This window comes from Oncorhynchus nerka, linkage group LG24 (assembly GCF_034236695.1).
Source record: "Oncorhynchus nerka isolate Pitt River linkage group LG24, Oner_Uvic_2.0, whole genome shotgun sequence".
Classification (NCBI taxonomy): Eukaryota; Metazoa; Chordata; class Actinopteri; order Salmoniformes; family Salmonidae; genus Oncorhynchus; species Oncorhynchus nerka.
The window spans coordinates 70013364-70032717 of NC_088419.1; the positions used below are offsets into that span (position 1 = coordinate 70013364).

General features: G+C 47.0%; 1 protein-coding gene across 6 annotated transcripts in view; it reads right to left on the bottom strand.

The window, feature by feature from the left end:
* LOC115108515 (palladin-like) overlaps positions 1-19354 on the bottom strand; it is a 138592-nt gene that overhangs the window by 32828 nt on the left and 86410 nt on the right. For 5 of the 6 annotated variants that reach the window (XM_029632945.2, XM_029632943.2, XM_029632944.2 and 2 more), the window contains exons 9-11: positions 18438-18578; positions 17061-17448; positions 16201-16236 (exon numbers count right to left, since the gene is read on the bottom strand). In XM_029632945.2, coding sequence (XP_029488805.2) covers positions 16201-16236; positions 17061-17448; positions 18438-18578 — 565 coding nt within the window. The remainder of the gene's footprint in view (positions 1-16200; positions 16237-17060; positions 17449-18437; positions 18579-19354) is intronic. The other variant, XM_029632942.2, reaches the window with a different exon arrangement.

Genomic DNA, 19354 nt, shown 5'->3' on the forward strand with positions numbered 1-19354 from the left:
TATCATAACCTGTTTGGGATAGGGGGCAGCATTTTCATGTTTGGATGAAAAGTAAACTGCCTGCTACTCAGGCCCAGTTGCTAATATATGCAGATTAGATTTGGATAGAAAACACTATTTCTAAAACTGTTTGAATGATGTCTGTGAGTATAACAGAACTCATATGGCAGGAAATCTGAGGTTTGTAGTTTTTCAACTCATTGCCTATACAGTGTCTATGCGGTCAAATTGCACTTCCTAAGGCTTCCACTAGATGTCAACAGTCTTTAGAACCTTGTTTGATGCTTCTACTGTAAAGGAGGAGGGAATGGGAGCTGAATGAGTCAGAGGTCTGCCAGAGTGGCATGAGCTGGTCACGCGCATTCACGTGAGAGTTCCATTGCAATTCTGAAGATAAAGGAATTCTCTGGTTGGAACATTATTGAAGATTTATGATAAAAACATCCTAAAGATTGATTCTATACATCGTTTGACATGTTTCTACGAACTGTAATATGACTTTTCTTCTGAACTTTCGCCTGGACCTGCCCGCGCGTCGTGAGTTTGGATTTGTGAACTGAACGCGCTAACAAAAGGAGCTATTTGGACATAAATTATGTACTTTATCGAACAAATCAAACATTTCTCGTGGACATGGGATTCCTGGGAGTGCATTCTGATGAAGATCATCAAAGGTAAGTGAATATTTATAACGCTATTTCAGACTTCTGTTGACTCCAACATGGCGGATATCTGTATGGCTTGATTTTTTTTTATTTTTAAATCTGACACAGTGGTTGCATTAAGGAGAAGTATATCTCTAATTCTATGCATAGTACTTGTATCTTATATTAAAGTTTATGATGACTATTTCTGTAAATTGATGTGGCTCTCTGCAAAATCACCGGATGTTTTGGAAGCAAAACATTACTGAATGTAACGCATCAATGTAAACTGAGATTTTTGGATATAAATATGCACTTTATCGAACAAAACATACATGTATTGTGTAACATGAAGTCCTATGAGTGTCATCTGATGAAGATCATCAAAGACTAGTGATTCATTTTATCTCTATTTCTGCTTTTTGTGACTCCACTCTTTGGCTGGAAAATGTATGTGTTTTGTGACTAGGCTCTGACCTAACATAATCATATGTTTTGCTTTCACTGTAAAACCTATTTGAAATCGGACACGATGGGTAGATTAACAAGAAGTTTAGCTTTAATTTGGTGTATTGCACTTGTGAATTTCGCGCGCTGCCTTTTCAGCGGAATGTTGTCGAGGGGTTCCACTAGCGGAACCCCTCACCATACAACGGTTTTACATAAACCGGCTTTGTAATTATGCTACCCAATGTTGCTGTACAATATGATCTTGTTGCCATCTGAAGAGTGTTTTGAATACTGATGTTTGATTTTCTGGTTTTAAGCATTAAACTTTCAAATTGCTCTTTGTTGACTGTTGCTGGGAGCTATCGTCCTCCATCAGCACTTGTACCCTACCTGCCCTAAACTCTCTCCTGGCCCCTTACACTAAGTCTGAATTTATCCTGCTAGGTGACCTAAACTGGGACATCTTTAAACCCCTTGACCATGTCCTAAAGCAATTAAATATTCCTCACATTATTACCAATCCCACAAGGTATGATTCCAAACACCCAGAAAAGGCAACTCCCCTCGATGTTATCCTCACAAATAATCCTGATAGGTATCAGTCTGGTGTTTTCTGTGATGACCTTAGTGATCACTGTTTTGCAGCCTGTGTTCGTAATGGCTGCTCAGTGAAACGAGCTGTCCTGATTTGTCATAGACGCTTGCTAAAAAACTTTCATGACCAAGCCTTCCTTCATGACCTGGCCTCTGTAAAATGGTATAGAATCATCTTGATCGCCTCTGTCGAAGATGCTTGGACCTATTGTTAACAAACACCCCCATAAAGAAAATGAGAATTAAAAACAGGTTCAGCCCCTGGTTCGACCGTGATCTTGCAGAGTTACTCCACGTCAAGAATTGCATTTGGCAAAAGGCTCGGCACACACATACTCAGGGTGACTGGCTATCGTTGAGGCAAATGAGAAACAAGTGCACGCAGGCTATCCGGAAGGATAGTTACTTTAGGAGCAATTCTATGTGGGTCTAACCCCAAGAAGTTCTGGAAAACGGTTAAAGACCTGGAGAAAAAACCCTCCTCCTCACAGCTGCCCATGTCTCTTAATGTTGATGATGTGGTTGTTACTGACAAGAAGCACATGGCGGAGCTCTTTAATCACCACTTCATTAAGTCAGGATTCCTATTTGACTCAGCCATGCCTCCTTGCTCGTCCAACATTTTCTCATCTCCCACCCCTTCTAATACGACTATGCATCTCCCTCTTTTTCCCCTGCCCCACTACAAGTTTCTCCCTGCAGGCAGTCACTGAGTCCAAGGTGCTAAAGGAGCTCCTGAATCTTGACCCCATAAAACATCTGGGTCAGATGGATTAGACCCTTTCTTATTTATGGTTGCTGCTCCTATCACCGCCAAGCCTACCTCCAACCTTTTTAACCTGTCTATGCTTTCTGAGGAGGTTCCCATTGCTTGGAAGGCAGCCATGGTTCGTCCTTTATTTAAAGGGGGAGATCAAGCTGATCCTAACTGTTAAAGGCCTATTTCTATGTTGTCCTGTTTATCAAAACTGTTGGAACGACTTGTCAATAATCAACTGACTGGCTTTCTTGATGTCTATAGTATTCTCTCGGGTATGCAATCTGGTTTCCGGTCAGGAAACCAGCAATCTGGTTTCCGATCAACCTGGTTTCCAGATGTGTCACTGCAACCTTAAAGGTGCTCAATGATGTCACCATTGCCCTTGATTCTAAGCAATATTGTGCTGATATTTTTATTTACTTGGCCAAAGCTTTTGATACGGTAGACCATTCCATTCTCGTGGGATGTATTGGTGTCTCTGAGGAGTCTTTTGGCTGGTTTTCTAACTACCTCTCTCAAAGAGTGCAGTGTATAAAGTCAGAAAATCTGCTGTCTCTGCCACTGCCTGTCACCAATGGAGTACCCCAAGGCTCGATCCTAGGCCCCACGCTCTTCTAAATGTACATCAACAACATAGCTCAGGCAGTAGGAAGCTCTCTCATACATTTAATTGCAGATGATACAGTCTTATACTCAGCTGGCGCCTCCCTGGATTTTGTGTCAAATGCTCTACAACAAAGCTTTCTTACTGTCCAACAAGCTTTCTCTACCCTTAACCTTGTTCTGAACACCTCCAAAACAAATGTCAAGTGGTTAGACAAGAGGAATGTCCCTCCTCCCACAGGTATTTTTACTACTTCTGAGGCTTTAGAGCTTAAGGTAGTCACCTCATACAAGTACTTGGGAGTATGGCTAGACGGTGCACTGTCCTTCTGTCAGCACATATCAAAGATGCAGGCTAAAGTTACATCTAGACTTGATTTCCTCTATCGTAATCGCTCCTCTTTCACACCAGCTGCCAAACTAATCCTGATTCAGATGACCATCCTACCCATGCTAGATTATGGAGATAGAATTTATAGATCAGCAGGTAAGGGTGCTCTCGAGCGGCTAGATGTTCTTTACCATTCGGCCATCAGATTTGCCACCAATGCTCCCTATAGTACACGTCACTGCACTCTGTACTCCTTTGTAAACTGGTTATCTCTGTATACCTGTTGCAATACCCACTGGTTGATGCTTATTTATAAAACCCTCTTAGGCCTCACTCCTCCCTATCTGAGACATTCTGTTAAAGGTCCCCAAAGCACACATGTCCCTGGGTCGCTCCTCTTTTCAGTTCGCTGCAGCTAGTGACTGGAACGAGCTGCAAGAAACACTCAAACTGAACAGTTTTATCTCAATCTCTTCATTCAAAGACTCAATCATGGACACTCTTATTGACAGTTGTGGCTGCTTTGTGTGATGTATTGTTGTCTCTACCTTCTTGCCCTTTGTGCGGTTGTCTGTGCCTTATAATGTTTGTACCATGTTTTGTGCTGCTACCATGTTGTGTTGCTACCATGTTGTTGTTATGTTGTGTTGCTACCATGCTGTGTTGTCACGTGTTGCTGCCTTGCTATGTTGTTGTCTTAGGTCTCTCTTTATGTAGTGTTGTGCTGTCTCTCTTGTTGTGATGTGTGTTTTGTCCTATATTTATATTGTATTTTTAATAAAAAAATGAATCCCAGGCCCCCATCCCCTCAGGAGGCTTTTTGCCTTTTGGTAGGCCGTCAACGATGACTCATAGACTAACTTGCCTCATGCTTAATGTACACCAGCACTTCAACAAGAAAGCAGCCATAAACAACACGGCACTTCAGACAAACATGAGGTAGGTTAAATTATATGATTATACTCTACCAATACTTTGATCGTTATTCTCATAATATATTTCACATTACTAGATCATATCTGTTTAAATGGGCAGTTTTATACATGATAGAAACATTGTTAAAAGCTACTTTGTTTTAGTAACTGGCGTGATCAACAAACAATCGACTTTGGCTCCTTATGTCAAAGTATTATTGGCAAATGGAATGCGCTACTCAATCCAACATTCTCTTTGGTTTCAGGATTCTTGACTTTTCCTTGAAGAGATACAATAAAGAGTCTTTCTTCAACCAATCATTTGTTTCAGTGTCATTGTCTACAGGTTATTGACATGCGCTCCATGACAACCACTGACAAAGAGCAATAAGGTACACAAACAAAACCCCGAACGCAAGAGTTTGAAAGATCAACACAAAGCTCTGAATCCAACAGGCATGAAACACAGTTTCAACAAGACCACAGATGTATATTAAACATGTTGTTTAGTTATACTGTATAAACTCGATTTGGGAACGAATTAACATTCCAAAGCATCAAAATCACTCTCAGTACAAAAAACCAAACAGTATCCAGGATCCTCTGTAAACAAGTTATGTGTATCTGTGTGTGAGTGAGAGAGACAGAGCAGGGTAGAATGGTTTGGAACGTGGCCTTCAGTTTGTTGCAGTTGTTCTCTGTTACCCTGACAACGACCTCAGAGGAGGTTAAAGAGGTTTGTAGCTGGCCCAATCATTTAATCTCTGTGGTATGACAATTATGCAGACGGCATGGGTTTGAGTGGCACTGAGTCAATCCACATGCGATATATAGCACATTAAAGGGGATTAGTAGCTTCCTCATCTTTACCTCTCTGGGCATATGCAGGCTTCCCACGCATACACACATGGTGTCACTTACAGGCAAGCAGGCTGTTGTTCTAAGCTCCCCCATGTTTGGGATTGTTAGCCCGGTTCATATGTACGTACGTACGTACGTGTGTGTGTGTGTGTGTGTGTGTGTGTGTGTGTGTGTGTGTGTGTGTGTGTGTGTGTGTGTGTGTGTGTATGTATGTGCATGTGTGTGCGTGTATGACAGACATTTAAGTCAGGAATGGGAGTTCCTGGATGCCATGAGGGGGGAAGACGCCACATGGTGAGGTTGTGACCCCATTCGCAGCCATTTGCTAGCAGCATTTTAACACATAATACTCACCTTTGACATCTGACCCCTGAAAGATAATTGTTGAACCTCATCTGCCATGTGGCTCCAGCAGAGCCCACACCTTCCACTTCCTCCTCTTTGGACACACAGGGTCAGAACATGACTTTGTATTGTTCTGTGATTTCAAGAACCAAACGAACACACACACACGCACACGCACACACACACACACATTATCTCTCTCTCTCTCTCTCTCTCTCTCTCTCTCTCTCTCATTGTGACTCATTGTGATAGGTCTCTCAGGGTGGAGGCTGTGACAGATCAGTCTGGAACAGTGAGGATTAACACAGCTGTCTGATCATGATGACCCTCACACCCTGCAGGGGTTCTGAGAGGCACTACAGCATCACTTCATCCTCACCGTGACGACAGGCCCACAGTGCCACATTATGATCCACAACCTGTTTTTAGACTGACCAGAACTCAACTTGAACCAGAACAACCACATTTCAAGTAGTCCTCAATCAAGGATGGAGTTATGAAGGTTATGGTTATTTTATGTCATGTTTTTAAGTTTAGATTGTGAGCGGGTTATGACATGGCAGAGTTGAGGTTGTTTAAACCACTGATCTGTGCTTGACTCCTCTGCTTTTCACAATCCGTAATCCTCAAATAATCTAAAGCAAACAAGAAGATGAAGCCTGGTGGAGATTCTCACAGAGGGTTTGACAGAGAGGGTTCAACAGTAGGCTGTTTATAAAATGGATATGTGCACAATACCTATTTCAACTGTCAGGTTTTGATTCCTTGTTTTATGAAACAGTGATTAAGATATAAAATGTTGGCAGGATAATTGCTGCTTGTGTGTTTGACGACGCCCACCCACAGATTATATCCCAACCCATAATCTAATGTTGTGTCACCGTGATCACAGTCAGTACTACAGTCACACCTCACTGTGCCTCATTCACTTGGCTCTTCTCTATGATCCTCTCCTCAAAAACCTTACATGGTCTGGGTTTGGACTTTCCCTTCAGAGGCTGCCGCTTGAACTGAATGTCCTTGGTGTTTCTGTACAAATAAATACTGTATCATTATCTTTTGTAGATTAAGTTTGCATGTGAATCTAGTAAATGTTGACAGTAATCACCAAGATGGCGATGAATAACTTGACGATTTGCCACACAGCAGCCACAGGGTATCTCAGGGGGACTCTGAGGCACCAGTTCCAGGAAAGAGACACTTTCTAATTAAAAATGCTCACACCAGCACAAGCATACATACACACCTTGTTTTCAGGGTATGTTGTAACCATTCAACATGAAACAGTTCCTGTGAAGTGTCACACTGGGTAAGTATGTACAAGACTAGAAAGCTGATACTGAACACCAATGCCACTTACACTCCATCACAATGTACACATGTGGGGGTTCGCACACGTACACACACACATGCCGCCACACACACAAACAGACACAAACACACACCCTCCTACACACACACAGGGAAAGCAGATTGACAAATTCCAGGTGTTAACAGTCCAGTGTGATACAGCTTTATTCTTGGTCGCGGGTGTCCCCTTAGACCCCTGGTGAATCTTAATCATGAATCAGGACGGAACATACACACTCTCCAAAATGACAGCCCAGTGACCTCTGATACGATTTGTATTTTTATTTTTATTTGTTTTATTTTTATTTATTTTTATTTCACCTTTATTTAACCAGGTAGGCTAGTTGAGAACAAGTTATCATTTGCAACTGCGACCTGGCCAAGATAAAGCATAGCAGTGTGAACAGACAACACAGAGTTACACATGGAGTAAACAATTAACAAGTCAATAACACAGTAGGAAAAAAAAGGGGAGTCTATATACAATGTGTGCAAAAGGCATGAGGAGGTATGCGAATAATTACAATTTTGCAGATTAACACTGGAGTGATAAATGATCAGATGGTCATGTACAGGTAGAGATATTGGTGTGCAAAAGAGCAGAAAAGTAAATAAATAAAAACAGTATGGGGATGAGGTAGGTAAAAATGGGTGGGCTATTTACCGATAGACTATGTACAGCTGCAGCGATCGGTTAGCTGCTCAGATAGCAGATGTTTGAAGTTGGTGAGGGAGATAAAAGTCTCCAACTTCAGCGACTTTTGCAATTCGTTCCAGTCACAGGCAGCAGAGAACTGGAACGAAAGGCGGCCAAATGAGGTGTTGGCTTTAGGGATGATCAGTGAGATACACCTGCTGGAGCGCGTGCTACGGATGGGTGTTGCCATCGTGACCAGTGAACTGAGATAAGGCGGAGCTTTCCCTAGCATGGACTTGTAGATGACCTGGAGCCAGTGGGTCTGGCGACGAATATGTAGCGAGGGCCAGCCGACTAGAGCATACAAGTCGCAGTGGTGGGTGGTATAAGGTGCTTTAGTGACAAAACGGATGGCACTGTGATAAACTGCATCCAGTTTGCTGAGTAGAGTGTTGGAAGCAATTTTGTAGATGACATCGCCGAAGTCGAGGATCGGTAGGATAGTCAGTTTTACTAGGGTAAGTTTGGCGGCGTGAGTGAAGGAGGCTTTGTTGAGGAATAGAAAGCCGACTCTTGATTTGATTTTCGATTGGAGATGTTTGATATGAGTCTGGAAGGAGAGTTTACAGTCTAGCCAGACACCTAGGTACTTATAGATGTCCACATATTCAAGGTCGGAACCATCCAGGGTGGTGATGCTGGTCAGGCGTGCGGGTGCAGGCAGCGAACGGTTGAAAAGCATGCATTTGGTTTTACTAGCGTTTAAGAGCAGTTGGAGGCCACGGAAGGAGTGTTGTATGGCATTGAAGCTCGTTTGGAGGTTTGATAGCACAGCGTCCAAGGACGGGCCGGAAGTATATAGAATGGTGTCGTCTGCGTAGAGGTGGATCAGGGAATCGCCCGCAGCAAGAGCAACATCATTGATATATACAGAGAAAAGAGTCGGCCCGAGGATTGAACCCTGTGGCACCCCCATAGAGACTGCCAGAGGACCGGACAGCATGCCCTCCGATTTGACACACTGAACTCTGTCTGCAAAGTAATTGGTGAACCAGGCAAGGCAGTCATCCGAAAAACCGAGGCTACTGAGTCTGCCGATAAGAATATGGTGATTGACCGAGTCGAAAGCCTTGGCAAGGTCTATGAAGACGGCTGCACAGTACTGTCTTTTATCGATGGCGGTTATGATATCGTTTAGTACCTTGAGCGTGGCTGAGGTGCACCCGTGACCGACTCGGAAACCAGATTGCACAGCGGAGACGGTACGGTGGGATTCGAGATGGTCAGTGACCTGTTTGTTGACTTGGCTTTCGAAGACCTTAGATAGGCAGGGCAGGATGGATATAGGTCTGTAACAGTTTGGGTCCAGGGTGTCTCCCCCTTTGAAGAGGGGGATGACTGCGGCAGCTTTCCAATCCTTGGGGATCTCAGACGATATGAAAGAGAGGTTGAACAGGCTGGTAATAGGGGTTGCGACAATGGCGGCGGATAGTTTCAGAAATAGAGGGTCCAGATTGTCAAGCCCAGCTGATTTGTACGGGTCCAGGTTTTGCAGCTCTTTCAGAACATCTGCTATCTGGATTTGGGTAAAGGAGAACCTGGAGAGGCTTGGGCGAGTAGCTGCGGGGGGGGCGGAGCTGTTGGCCGAGGTTGGAGTAGCCAGGCAGAAGGCATGGCCAGCCGTTGAGAAATGCTTGTTGAAGTTTTCGATAATCATGGATTTATCGGTGGTGACCGTGTTACCTAGCCTCAGTGCAGTGGGCAGCTGGGAGGAGGTGCTCTTTTTCTCCATGAACTTCACAGTGTCCCAGAACTTTTTGGAGTTGGAGCTACAGGATGCAAACTTCTGCCTGAAGAAGCTGGCCTTAGCTTTCCTGACTGACTGCGTGTATTGGTTCCTGACTTCCCTGAACAGTTGCATATCGCGGGGACTATTCGATGCTATTGCAGTCCGCCACAGGATGTTTTTGTGCTGGTCGAGGGCAGTCAGGTCTGGAGTGAACCAAGGGCTATATCTGTTCTTAGTTCTGCATTTTTTGAATGGAGCATGCTTATCTAAAATGGTGAGGAAGTTACTTTTAAAGAATGACCAGGCATCCTCAACTGACGGGATGAGGTCAATGTCCTTCCAGGATACCCGGGCCAGGTCGATTAGAAAGGCCTGCTCACAGAAGTGTTTTAGGGAGCGTTTGACAGTGATGAGGGGTGGTCGTTTGACTGCGGCTCCGTAGCGGATACAGGCAATGAGGCAGTGATTGCTGAGATCCTGGTTGAAGACAGCGGAGGTGTATTTGGAGGGCCAGTTGGTCAGGATGACGTCTATGAGGGTGCCCTTGTTTACAGATTTAGGGTTGTACCTGGTGGGTTCCTTGATGATTTGTGTGAGATTGAGGGCATCTAGCTTAGATTGTAGGACTGCCGGGGTGTTAAGCATATCCCAGTTTAGGTCACCTAACAGAACAAACTCTGAAGCTAGATGGGGGGCGATCAATTCACAAATGGTGTCCAGGGCACAGCTGGGAGCTGAGGGGGGTCGGTAGCAGGCGGCAACAGTGAGAGACTTATTTCTGGAGAGAGTAATTTTTAAAATTAGTAGTTCGAACTGTTTGGGTGTGGACCTGGAAAGTATGACATTACTTTGCAGGCTATCTCTGCAGTAGACTGCAACTCCTCCCCCTTTGGCAGTTCTATCTTGACGGAAGATGTTATAGTTGGGTATGGAAATCTCAGAATTTTTGGTGGGCTTCCTGAGCCAGGATTCAGTGGGTCCGGATATTGTAGCCCAGGAGTATGCTTCGGTGGTAGCACAGGAGCTCTGGCCGGGCTAGCTTCAAGCTAAGTGGGTGGAAAAGCTAGCCAGGAGTAATCATCCGGGGTTGCGGTTAGCTAGATAGCTAGTTGTGAAGAATCCAGCTGAAAATGTTCCGTTTGCGGGGGGAATCCGGGGATAAAAAAATAATAGGTCCGTTATGCTCTGGTTAGAGTCGCGTTGTTCGAACTGGCGAGAGCTTTCCGAGGTAAAGGTTAGCTGATGACCGGTTAGCTGAAGACCGCTAGCAATGGTTTGCTGACTGATAGCTGGTAGCTAGCTGGCTAGCTTCAGTTGAGGGGTTCCGGATCCAAAGTAGATATAAATACTTTAGAAAGAAATAGCTACATTGGGTGAGGCGGGTTGCAGGAGAGTATTTAGAAGTTGAGGTTTAGCAAAATGTTTTAAAAGATATGCGAAGAAAAATATGTTTAAAAAAATAAAAATAAAATAAAAACGATATATACAAGGGACACGACACGACACGACAAGACGTCCGACTGCTACGCCATCTTGGATCACTAGGACGATAGCTCCCACCTAAGTGATTTATGACCTGCCTCAAGGCATGGCTACAGACCCAACAACCTTTAACAGCTTAATACAGACTGTTATACACTGCTGCCCTTAAGCCCCAAAATAGACTCAACCTGCCTCTCTCTCTCTCTCTCTCCCCCTCTCCCTCTCTCTCACTCTTAAAACACAAGGCCAGTGTTCTGATCCTAAATGCCAACGTGTGGCCTCTCCTCTGGGAGCTTCCTCTGATTCTTCCACCAGGTGTGGCAACACCAGTAACAACAGCCATCAGAACCACACACTGACTGACTGGCCCAGCTCCATCTTCCTCCAGTACAGACAGTCACAGTGCAGACAGACAGCGGGCGTGTTTTCCCAGATCAGGTCTTGTACAGTTACCTCAGCCTGCCAAGTCATACAGCAACTTCCTCTCCACAGTAGAGCCCTGAATCTCCACAGTAGAGGCATTAATCTCCCCAGTAGAACCCTGAATCTCCACAGTAGAGCCCTGAATCTCCACAGTAGAGGCATGAATCTCCCCAGTAGAGCCCTGAATCTCCACAATAGAGCCCTGAATCTCCACAATAGAGCACTGAATCTCCACAGTAGAGCCCTGAATCTCCACAGTCGAGGCATGAATCTCCACAGTAGAGCCCTGAATCTCCACAGTAGAGGCATGAATCTCCCCAGTAGAGCCCTGAATCTCCCCAGTAGAGCCCTGAATCTCCACAGTAGAGCCCTGAATCTCCACAGTAGAGGCATGAATCTCCCCAGTAGAGCCCTGAATCTCCACAGTAGAGGCATGAATCTCCCCAGTAGAGCCCTGAATCTCCACAATAGAGCCCTGAATCTCCACAATAGAGCCCTGAATCTCCACAATAGAGCCCTGAATCTCCACAATAGAGCACTGAATCTCCACATTAGAGCCCTGAATCTCCACAGTCGAGGCATGAATCTCCACAGTAGAGCCCTGAATCTCCACAGTAGAGCCCTGAATCTCCACAGTAAATCCCTGAATCTCCACAGTAGAGCCCTGAATCTCCACAGTAGAGCCCTGAATCTCCACAGTCGAGGCATGAATCTCCACAGTAGAGCCCTGAATCTCCACAGTCGAGCCCTGAATCTCCACAGTAAAGCCCTGAATCTCCACAGTAGAGCCCTGAATCTCCACAGTAAAGCCCTGAATCTCCACAGTAGAGCCCGGAATCTCCACAGTAAAGCCCTGCATCTCCACAGTAGAGGCATGAATCTCCACAGTGGAGGCATGAATTTTAAGCCCGAGCCCTACCCATGCCCATGACGTTCAGGCCCTACCCTACCCAGGCCCGATTGCTTCTGCCAAATTTAAGGCCCTGCCCAAAACCCGAAATCAGAAATAACTTCCTCTGTTAGTAAATCCATTTGCTGCTCCTCTCTGTCTGTCACTCGCTCCCTGCGCACAGCTCGCTGTGGATGCGCTCTGCTCATGGCTTTCTGAGTCTGTTATCCATAGCAATAGCTCTGCTTGGGCTGCTCTGCTCAATAAAGAGACATGAGAGAGCAGTTAGCTGTTAGCATCTTTTCATCACTCTAAACTCCAACTGTCTTATATTTGACGAGGTTGAAGCACTTCTGACACCATGTTAGGATTTTAGTCAGATATAACTGTGCTGCGCAACAGAGTACATGCAAAAGGCTCAGCTTTAAAATGTTAGTCATCATCCCCTCCAAGTCTCCGACCACTACCTTGTATCCTTCTCCCTCTCGCTCTCATCCAACACTTCCCACACTGCCCCTACTCGGATGGTATCGCGCCGTCCCAACCTTCGCTCTCTCTCCCCCGCTACTCTCTCCTCTTCCATCCTATCATCTCTTCCCTCTGCTCAAACCTTCTCCAACCTATCTCCTGATTCTGCCTCCTCAACCCTCCTCTCCTCCCTTTCTGCATCCTTTGACTCTCTATGTCCCCTATCCTCCAGGCCGGCTCGGTCCTCCCCTCCCGCTCCGTGGCTCAACGACTCATTGCGAGCTCACAGAACAGGGCTCCGGGCAGCCGAGCGGAAATGGAGGAAAACTCGCCTCCCTGCGGACCTGACATCCTTTCACTCCCTCCTCTCTACATTTTCCTCTTCTCTCTCTGCTGCTAAAGCCACTTTCTACCACTCTAAATTCCAAGCATCTGCCTCTAACCCTAGGAAGCTCTTTGCAACCTTCTCCTCCCTCCTGAATCCTCCTCCCCCCTCCCCCTCCTCCCTCTCTGCAGATGACTTCGTCAACCATTTTGAAAAGAAGGTCGACGACATCCGATCCTCGTTTGCTAAGTCAAACGACACCGCTGGTTCTGCTCACACTGCCCTACCCTGTGCTCTGACCTCTTTCTCCCCCTCTCTCCAGATGAAATCTCACGTCTTGTGACGGCCGGCCGCCCAACAACCTGCCCGCTTGACCCTATCCCCTCCTCTCTTCTCCAGACCATTTCCGGAGACCTTCTCCCTTACCTCACCTCGCTCATCAACTCATCCCTGACCGCTGGCTACGTCCCTTCCGTCTTCAAGAGAGCAAGAGTTGCACCCCTTCTGAAAAACCTACACTCGATCCCTCCGATGTCAACAACTACAGACCAGTATCCCTTCTTTCTTTTCTCTCCAAAACTCTTGAACGTGCCGTCCTTGGCCAGCTCTCCGCTATCTCTCTCAGAATGACCTTCTTGATCCAAATCAGTCAGGTTTCAAGACTAGTCATTCAACTGACACTGCTCTTCTCTGTATCACGGAGGCGCTCCGCACTGCTAAAGCTAACTCTCTCTCCTCTGCTCTCATCCTTCTAGACCTATCGGCTGCCTTCGATACTGTGAACCATCAGATCCTCCTCTCCACCCTCTCCGAATTGGGCATCTCCGGCGCGGCCCACGCTTGGATTGCGTCCTACCTGACAGGTCGCTCCTACCAGGTGGCGTGGCGAGAATCCGTCTCCACACCACGTGCTCTCACCACTGGTGTCCCCCAGGGCTCTGTTCTAGGCCCTCTCCTATTCTCGCTATACACCAAGTCACTTGGCTCTGTCATAACCTCACATGGTCTCTCCTATCATTGCTATGCAGACGACACACAATTAATCTTCTCCTTTCCCCCTTCTGATGATCAGGTGGCGAATCGCATCTCTGCATGTCTGGCAGACATATCAGTGTGGATGACGGATCACCACCTCAAGCTGAACCTCGGCAAGACGGAGCTGCTCTTCCTCCCGGGGAAGGACTGCCCGTTCCATGATCTCGCCATCACGGTTGACAACTCCATTGTGTCCTCCTCCCAGAGCGCTAAGAACCTTGGCGTGATCCTGGACAACACCCTGTCGTTCTCAACTAACATCAAGGCGGTGGCCCGTTCCTGTAGGTTCATGCTCTACAACATCCGCAGAGTACGACCCTGCCTCACACAGGAAGCGGCGCAGGTCCTAATCCAGGCACTCGTCATCTCCCGTCTGGATTACTGCAACTCGCTGTTGGCTGGGCTCCCTGCCTGTGCCATTAAACCCCTACAACTCATCCAGAACGCCGCAGCCCGTCTGGTGTTCAACCTTCCCAAGTTCTCTCACGTCACCCCGCTCCTCCGCTCTCTCCACTGGCTTCCAGTTGAAGCTCGCATCGCTACTAGACCATGGTGCTTGCCTACGGAGCTGTGAGGGGAACGGCACCTCAGTACCTCCAGGCTCTGATCAGGCCCTACACCCAAACAAGGGCACTGCGTTCATCCACCTCTGGCCTGCTCGCCTCCCTACCACTGAGGAAGTACAGTTCCCGCTCAGCCCAGTCAAAACTGTTCGCTGCTCTGGCCCCCCAATGGTGGAACAAACTCCCTCACGACGCCAGGACAGCGGAGTCAATCACCACCTTCCGGAGACACCTGAAACCCCACCTCTTTAAGGAATACCTAGGATAGGATAAAGTAATCCCTCTCACCCCCTAAAAGATTTAGATGCACTACTGTTCCACTGGATGTCATAAGGTGAATGCACCAATTTGTAAGTCGCTCTGGATAAGAGCGTCTGCTAAATGACTTAAATGTAAATGTTAGTGATACCTGAGCCCTGCCAGTACCCTAGTTATTGATGAAAAAACAGGACCTACCCGGCCCTAACCGATGTATAATGTCGGGGCCGTCAGGCTCTGGTCAGGTAGGAGGAGAGCTCTACTCCACAGCCCAGCTCAGTTAATGCAGCTCTGAGATACCATCGACAGGAGAGCTTTCATCAGGATACCAGCCCACAGACCCACAGCTCACAGTTCAAGTCAATGTGAGGCATAAATAACAGGTGTAGGCCTATGTAATGGTTGAGATGCATGGATGCAGTAGTATGTCCTCTTAGACCATCACACTAAAATGACTTTCTTTCCTTGTGAATAAAGTACAGCAGTTAAAGCAGTAACTGTGACTGTGATTTATCTATTAAAAACATCTGTCAAAACAGACACTGATTCACAGACCTTATTGGCTCCAGTGAAATGGTAGCCGTTGCATGATAGTGCTTCGTTTTACATTAGGAGACAGAGAGCTAATAAAGTGGGCTCATAGTTTCCATTCAGTTCCCCATTGGATTCACAGCAATTTAGAAAAACGACTCAATCAGAACCTTGATTAAAGTTACATTGGAGGCCTCAAATCAAATCCAGATAAGATAAAAACAGACTTTTACATCAGAGGCAGTAAAAGTCACACAACAGCGTCCCCTTTTACAGACATAGACAGTGTAGAACCGTGGCTTCAACATTGTACAAAAGCATGCCGTTTAAAAAACGTTATTGTTTTCAGGAGAACAAATGAGAGGCAGTGACCCCTGCCGTGAGGTCAGAGGTTGAAGGTCAAAAGTGGCCGGTGCCTGAGGCTTTAGTTTGTCAGCCAACACTTCTACAGGTCACCAGGGGACAGAGAGGAAGCTAAGCTCCAGCACGGCATGGCACAACGCATTGACCCCTGGGTAATGGCAGGGCTGGTTGTTTTTACTGTGTAATTACTGAGTGTATGTAGCAGAGGAGAGGGGGGTCAGTGCACCGTCCCTCTGCACGCTTCACCACGGGGAGCTGATTGTTTTTGGCAGTATGTTTGTGTCATTATTGTGGAAAAACTCACTCAAGGAAGCAGCTTTATGGTGATCCTGCTATTTGTAGAAACTCAAGCCGGGACACCAAAAGAAATACAGCAAAACAATCTGAATGTGCCAACACATCGTTATGATGCCATTATTCTTCCAACTCCACTGATAAACAACAGGGCTCCACTCACATCACACCCAGAAACAGACCCAGAAACAGACCCAGACCAGACCCAGACCAGACCTAGACTCAGACCCAGACCAGACCAGAACCAGACCCAGACCAGACCAGACCAAGACCAACCCTTCAGTTATTTACCTGTCATGTTCTGTCTCCTCCTCTATACCCTCCGCTCTGGAATCAGAGAGGATACAATGTCAATATTTAGCTATAGTTACACAAATAGGCAATCCAACGCAACAACACTTGTACAAAGCACAGAGCATGGACCCTACACAACATCCATGTTCCACATGCATCCTGTCTCAGACCACATCAGAAATATGTCAGTCTCAGACCACCTCACTAATGCATAAGACATATATCATGTCTGAACCACAACATTAAATCAGAAGCTAGACTATACAACCCTGCAACACGAACAGAGGCCATCCATAACGAGACTGTGCAGTCAAGTCCATACACTCACACATCAAGACATACACAAACCATACAAGGACAATAAATGCTCTAATGCAACAACGGACATCATACTCACTGCCTTTAATAAAACACAGGGAGGCCACAGGGGGAGGCCATACAGAGAAAGCAGGGGCCCTGGTCGTGCATACAGGAGTCACACAGAGACAATAGGAGCCATCCAACAGAACAGAAGCCAATCTGTTTTCAGCCACAGAACAGCTGCCAGCCAGGCCAACTCTCTGGCACACAACAGAACACAACACTGACATGGCACTGACACCATCATAAAGAGACCGGAATGCTCTTGTTCTGTAAATACTGGGATTCCCCTTGTAAGCCTTTCAGAAGCAGAATACACCCAAATCACTGATCCACAATACAATCACTTATTATGGGAGTCATGGCGCCAGCTCAATCAGACATCACTCATGACAGCCCTCCTCTGGTGCAGTGGGATGCAGTGAGAAGAGCAGGGAGGCAAGGGTAAGGAGAGTGGCAGGGTGGTGGCAGCATGGCAGGATGGAGAGTGTACTCACAGTTTGGGCTTGGTGGGCAGTGGAGGACCTTCCTTCACTGGGGGCGGAGACATCTTGGCTGGGCCTGGGAAGTCTGGCTGGGCCTCTCGTGGAAGCAGACTGAAGGTGGGCTGAGGGGGGCTGGCAGGCCTGCCGTTCTGCAGTGCCCAGTTGGCCCGGTCCTGACCCTCCACGTCGTCGTACATGTGGACAGGCTGCAGGCCCGACATGCTGGGCCAGATCTCCAGCTCGTTGACGTGGAAACCCTCGGCGCAGGTACTGGATGGGACCTTGGGCGGAACCTCCAATAGGCTGATCTCTGTGGGCGGGGGAGGGGGAAAGGCCTGGGTGTCCTCAAAGACAGAGTCATCCCCGGGCGCTACACCATTCCTGAACGAGTCGTACACCGCTAGAGGGAGAGAGACAAGAAGTGTCACATTACAGACATCTCCTCACACAGTGCACTAAAATAACCTGCAGCAGAGCTCAGCCTGCCCCACATCCCCCTCTTATAGCCTACTAAACATGGCAGTTCTAAATTTAGTTTGTAATGTGATGTGATCTAAAGTAGCAGCTGTGTACAGTCAGCCTGTTTGTCTGGGGGAGGTCTTGATGTAACCCCTGTTTATTTGGTCCTTGGATTTCCTCTGATTGTGTGGTGAACTGAGAGTACACAGAGTTATCAGAGAGAATAAACATGTCTCCCTTCTCCCACACTGAGATAGCTGATCATCGCCAAACTATCCCCCCCACTCCTCCTCTTTTACCCCTCCCCTCCCCCTCCCTCTCTCCTCCTCCTCCTCCTCCTCTCCTCCTCTCTCTCTCCCCCTCTCCTCCTCCCTCTCTCCACCTCCCCCTCCCCCTCCCCCCTCTCTCCTCCTCCCCCTCTCCTCCTCCCCCTCTCCCCCTTCTCCTCTCCTCCTTCCTCTCTCCCTCACCCCCCTCTCCCCCTCCCTCTCTCCCCCTCCCCCTCTCCTCCTCCCTCTCTCCCCCTCTCCCTCTCCTCCTCCCTCTCTCCCCCTCTCCCCTCTCCCCTCCCCTCTCAGCTTCCCCCTCTCCCCTCCCTCTCTCCCCCTCCCCCTCTCTCCTCCCCCTCTCCTCCTCCTCATATAGATCCATGATTATCCAGGAAAGTAAACAGGACCAGGACAGTCATCTGAACCAGAGGAAACCACACAGGGATCCACTAGACCTCCCAGGCTGACTGTCTATTTGTAATCATTAATATGATGTAGAGCCAGACAGGCCCTCATCCTTGACCCAGATGTACCAAAATTCTGCGCAAACACTGTGCAAACTACAAACTTACATGCACTAAAGTTTAACTCAATTACACTACAAGTTGATACAAGTTATAAAAACGGTCGTCAAGTTAATACAATAATGATGGTAACTCACCTGTGGGAGTGTTGAAGGCCCCTCCAGTGACAGAGAGTTGGGCTGTGCTGCTGACGGAGCCGTAAAGGTTGGTTGCAATGCAGCAGAACTGACCTCCATCCTCTGGGAAGGCCTCTGCTATCACCAGCGTACAGATCTCCTCTGGAACAAACCAATCACAACTCTCATCACATACACTGTGGTGAATTAAACAACTAGCAGTGGCACAGTGTTGAAACTAACAGCAAAAAAAATAAATACTGGTGGTCAGTATAAACAGGTTAGGGAAAGTTTGTAACAGTTGAATGAGACAGACACTGACTGTTCGACCGGTTTAATAGACGTTTACACAGCCATGAGTGGAAGGTTTACTATCTACATGTTTGTAGATGGGCAGGCGGACGGACGGACGGACAGACAGACCACTCTGAATGTGACAAGTGAAGTAGGAAAACAGACATACCAACACATGTAGACACACAAACACACACACAAAGAAAAAGAGAAAGTGAGAGCGGGAGAAAGTGGGAGAGAACACAGGTGTTGAGAGATGTCTGTAGTGTGACTGACAGGGTTTCTATGAGAGCTTGACGGTAACACCTGATGTACCTCTTTAGTCACGTCTTAAACTGGAAAAGTCTCTGTGTAAATATGTGTGTGTAAGAGATTGTGTACGTCTCTCAGAGTTTATTAGATTCCCTCTTATTGTCCCAGACTGATGTTTTGAGGCCTTTGTCAGATCCAGGTTAACGGTAGATGACATCATCACAGTGCCAAAGTGACAGCACAGACTGACGCAACATTCAGACTAACGCAACATACAGACTTACGCAACATACAGACTGACGCAACATACAGACTGACACAACATTCAGACTAACGCAACATACAGACTGACGCAACATACAGACTGACGCAACATACAGACTGACACAACA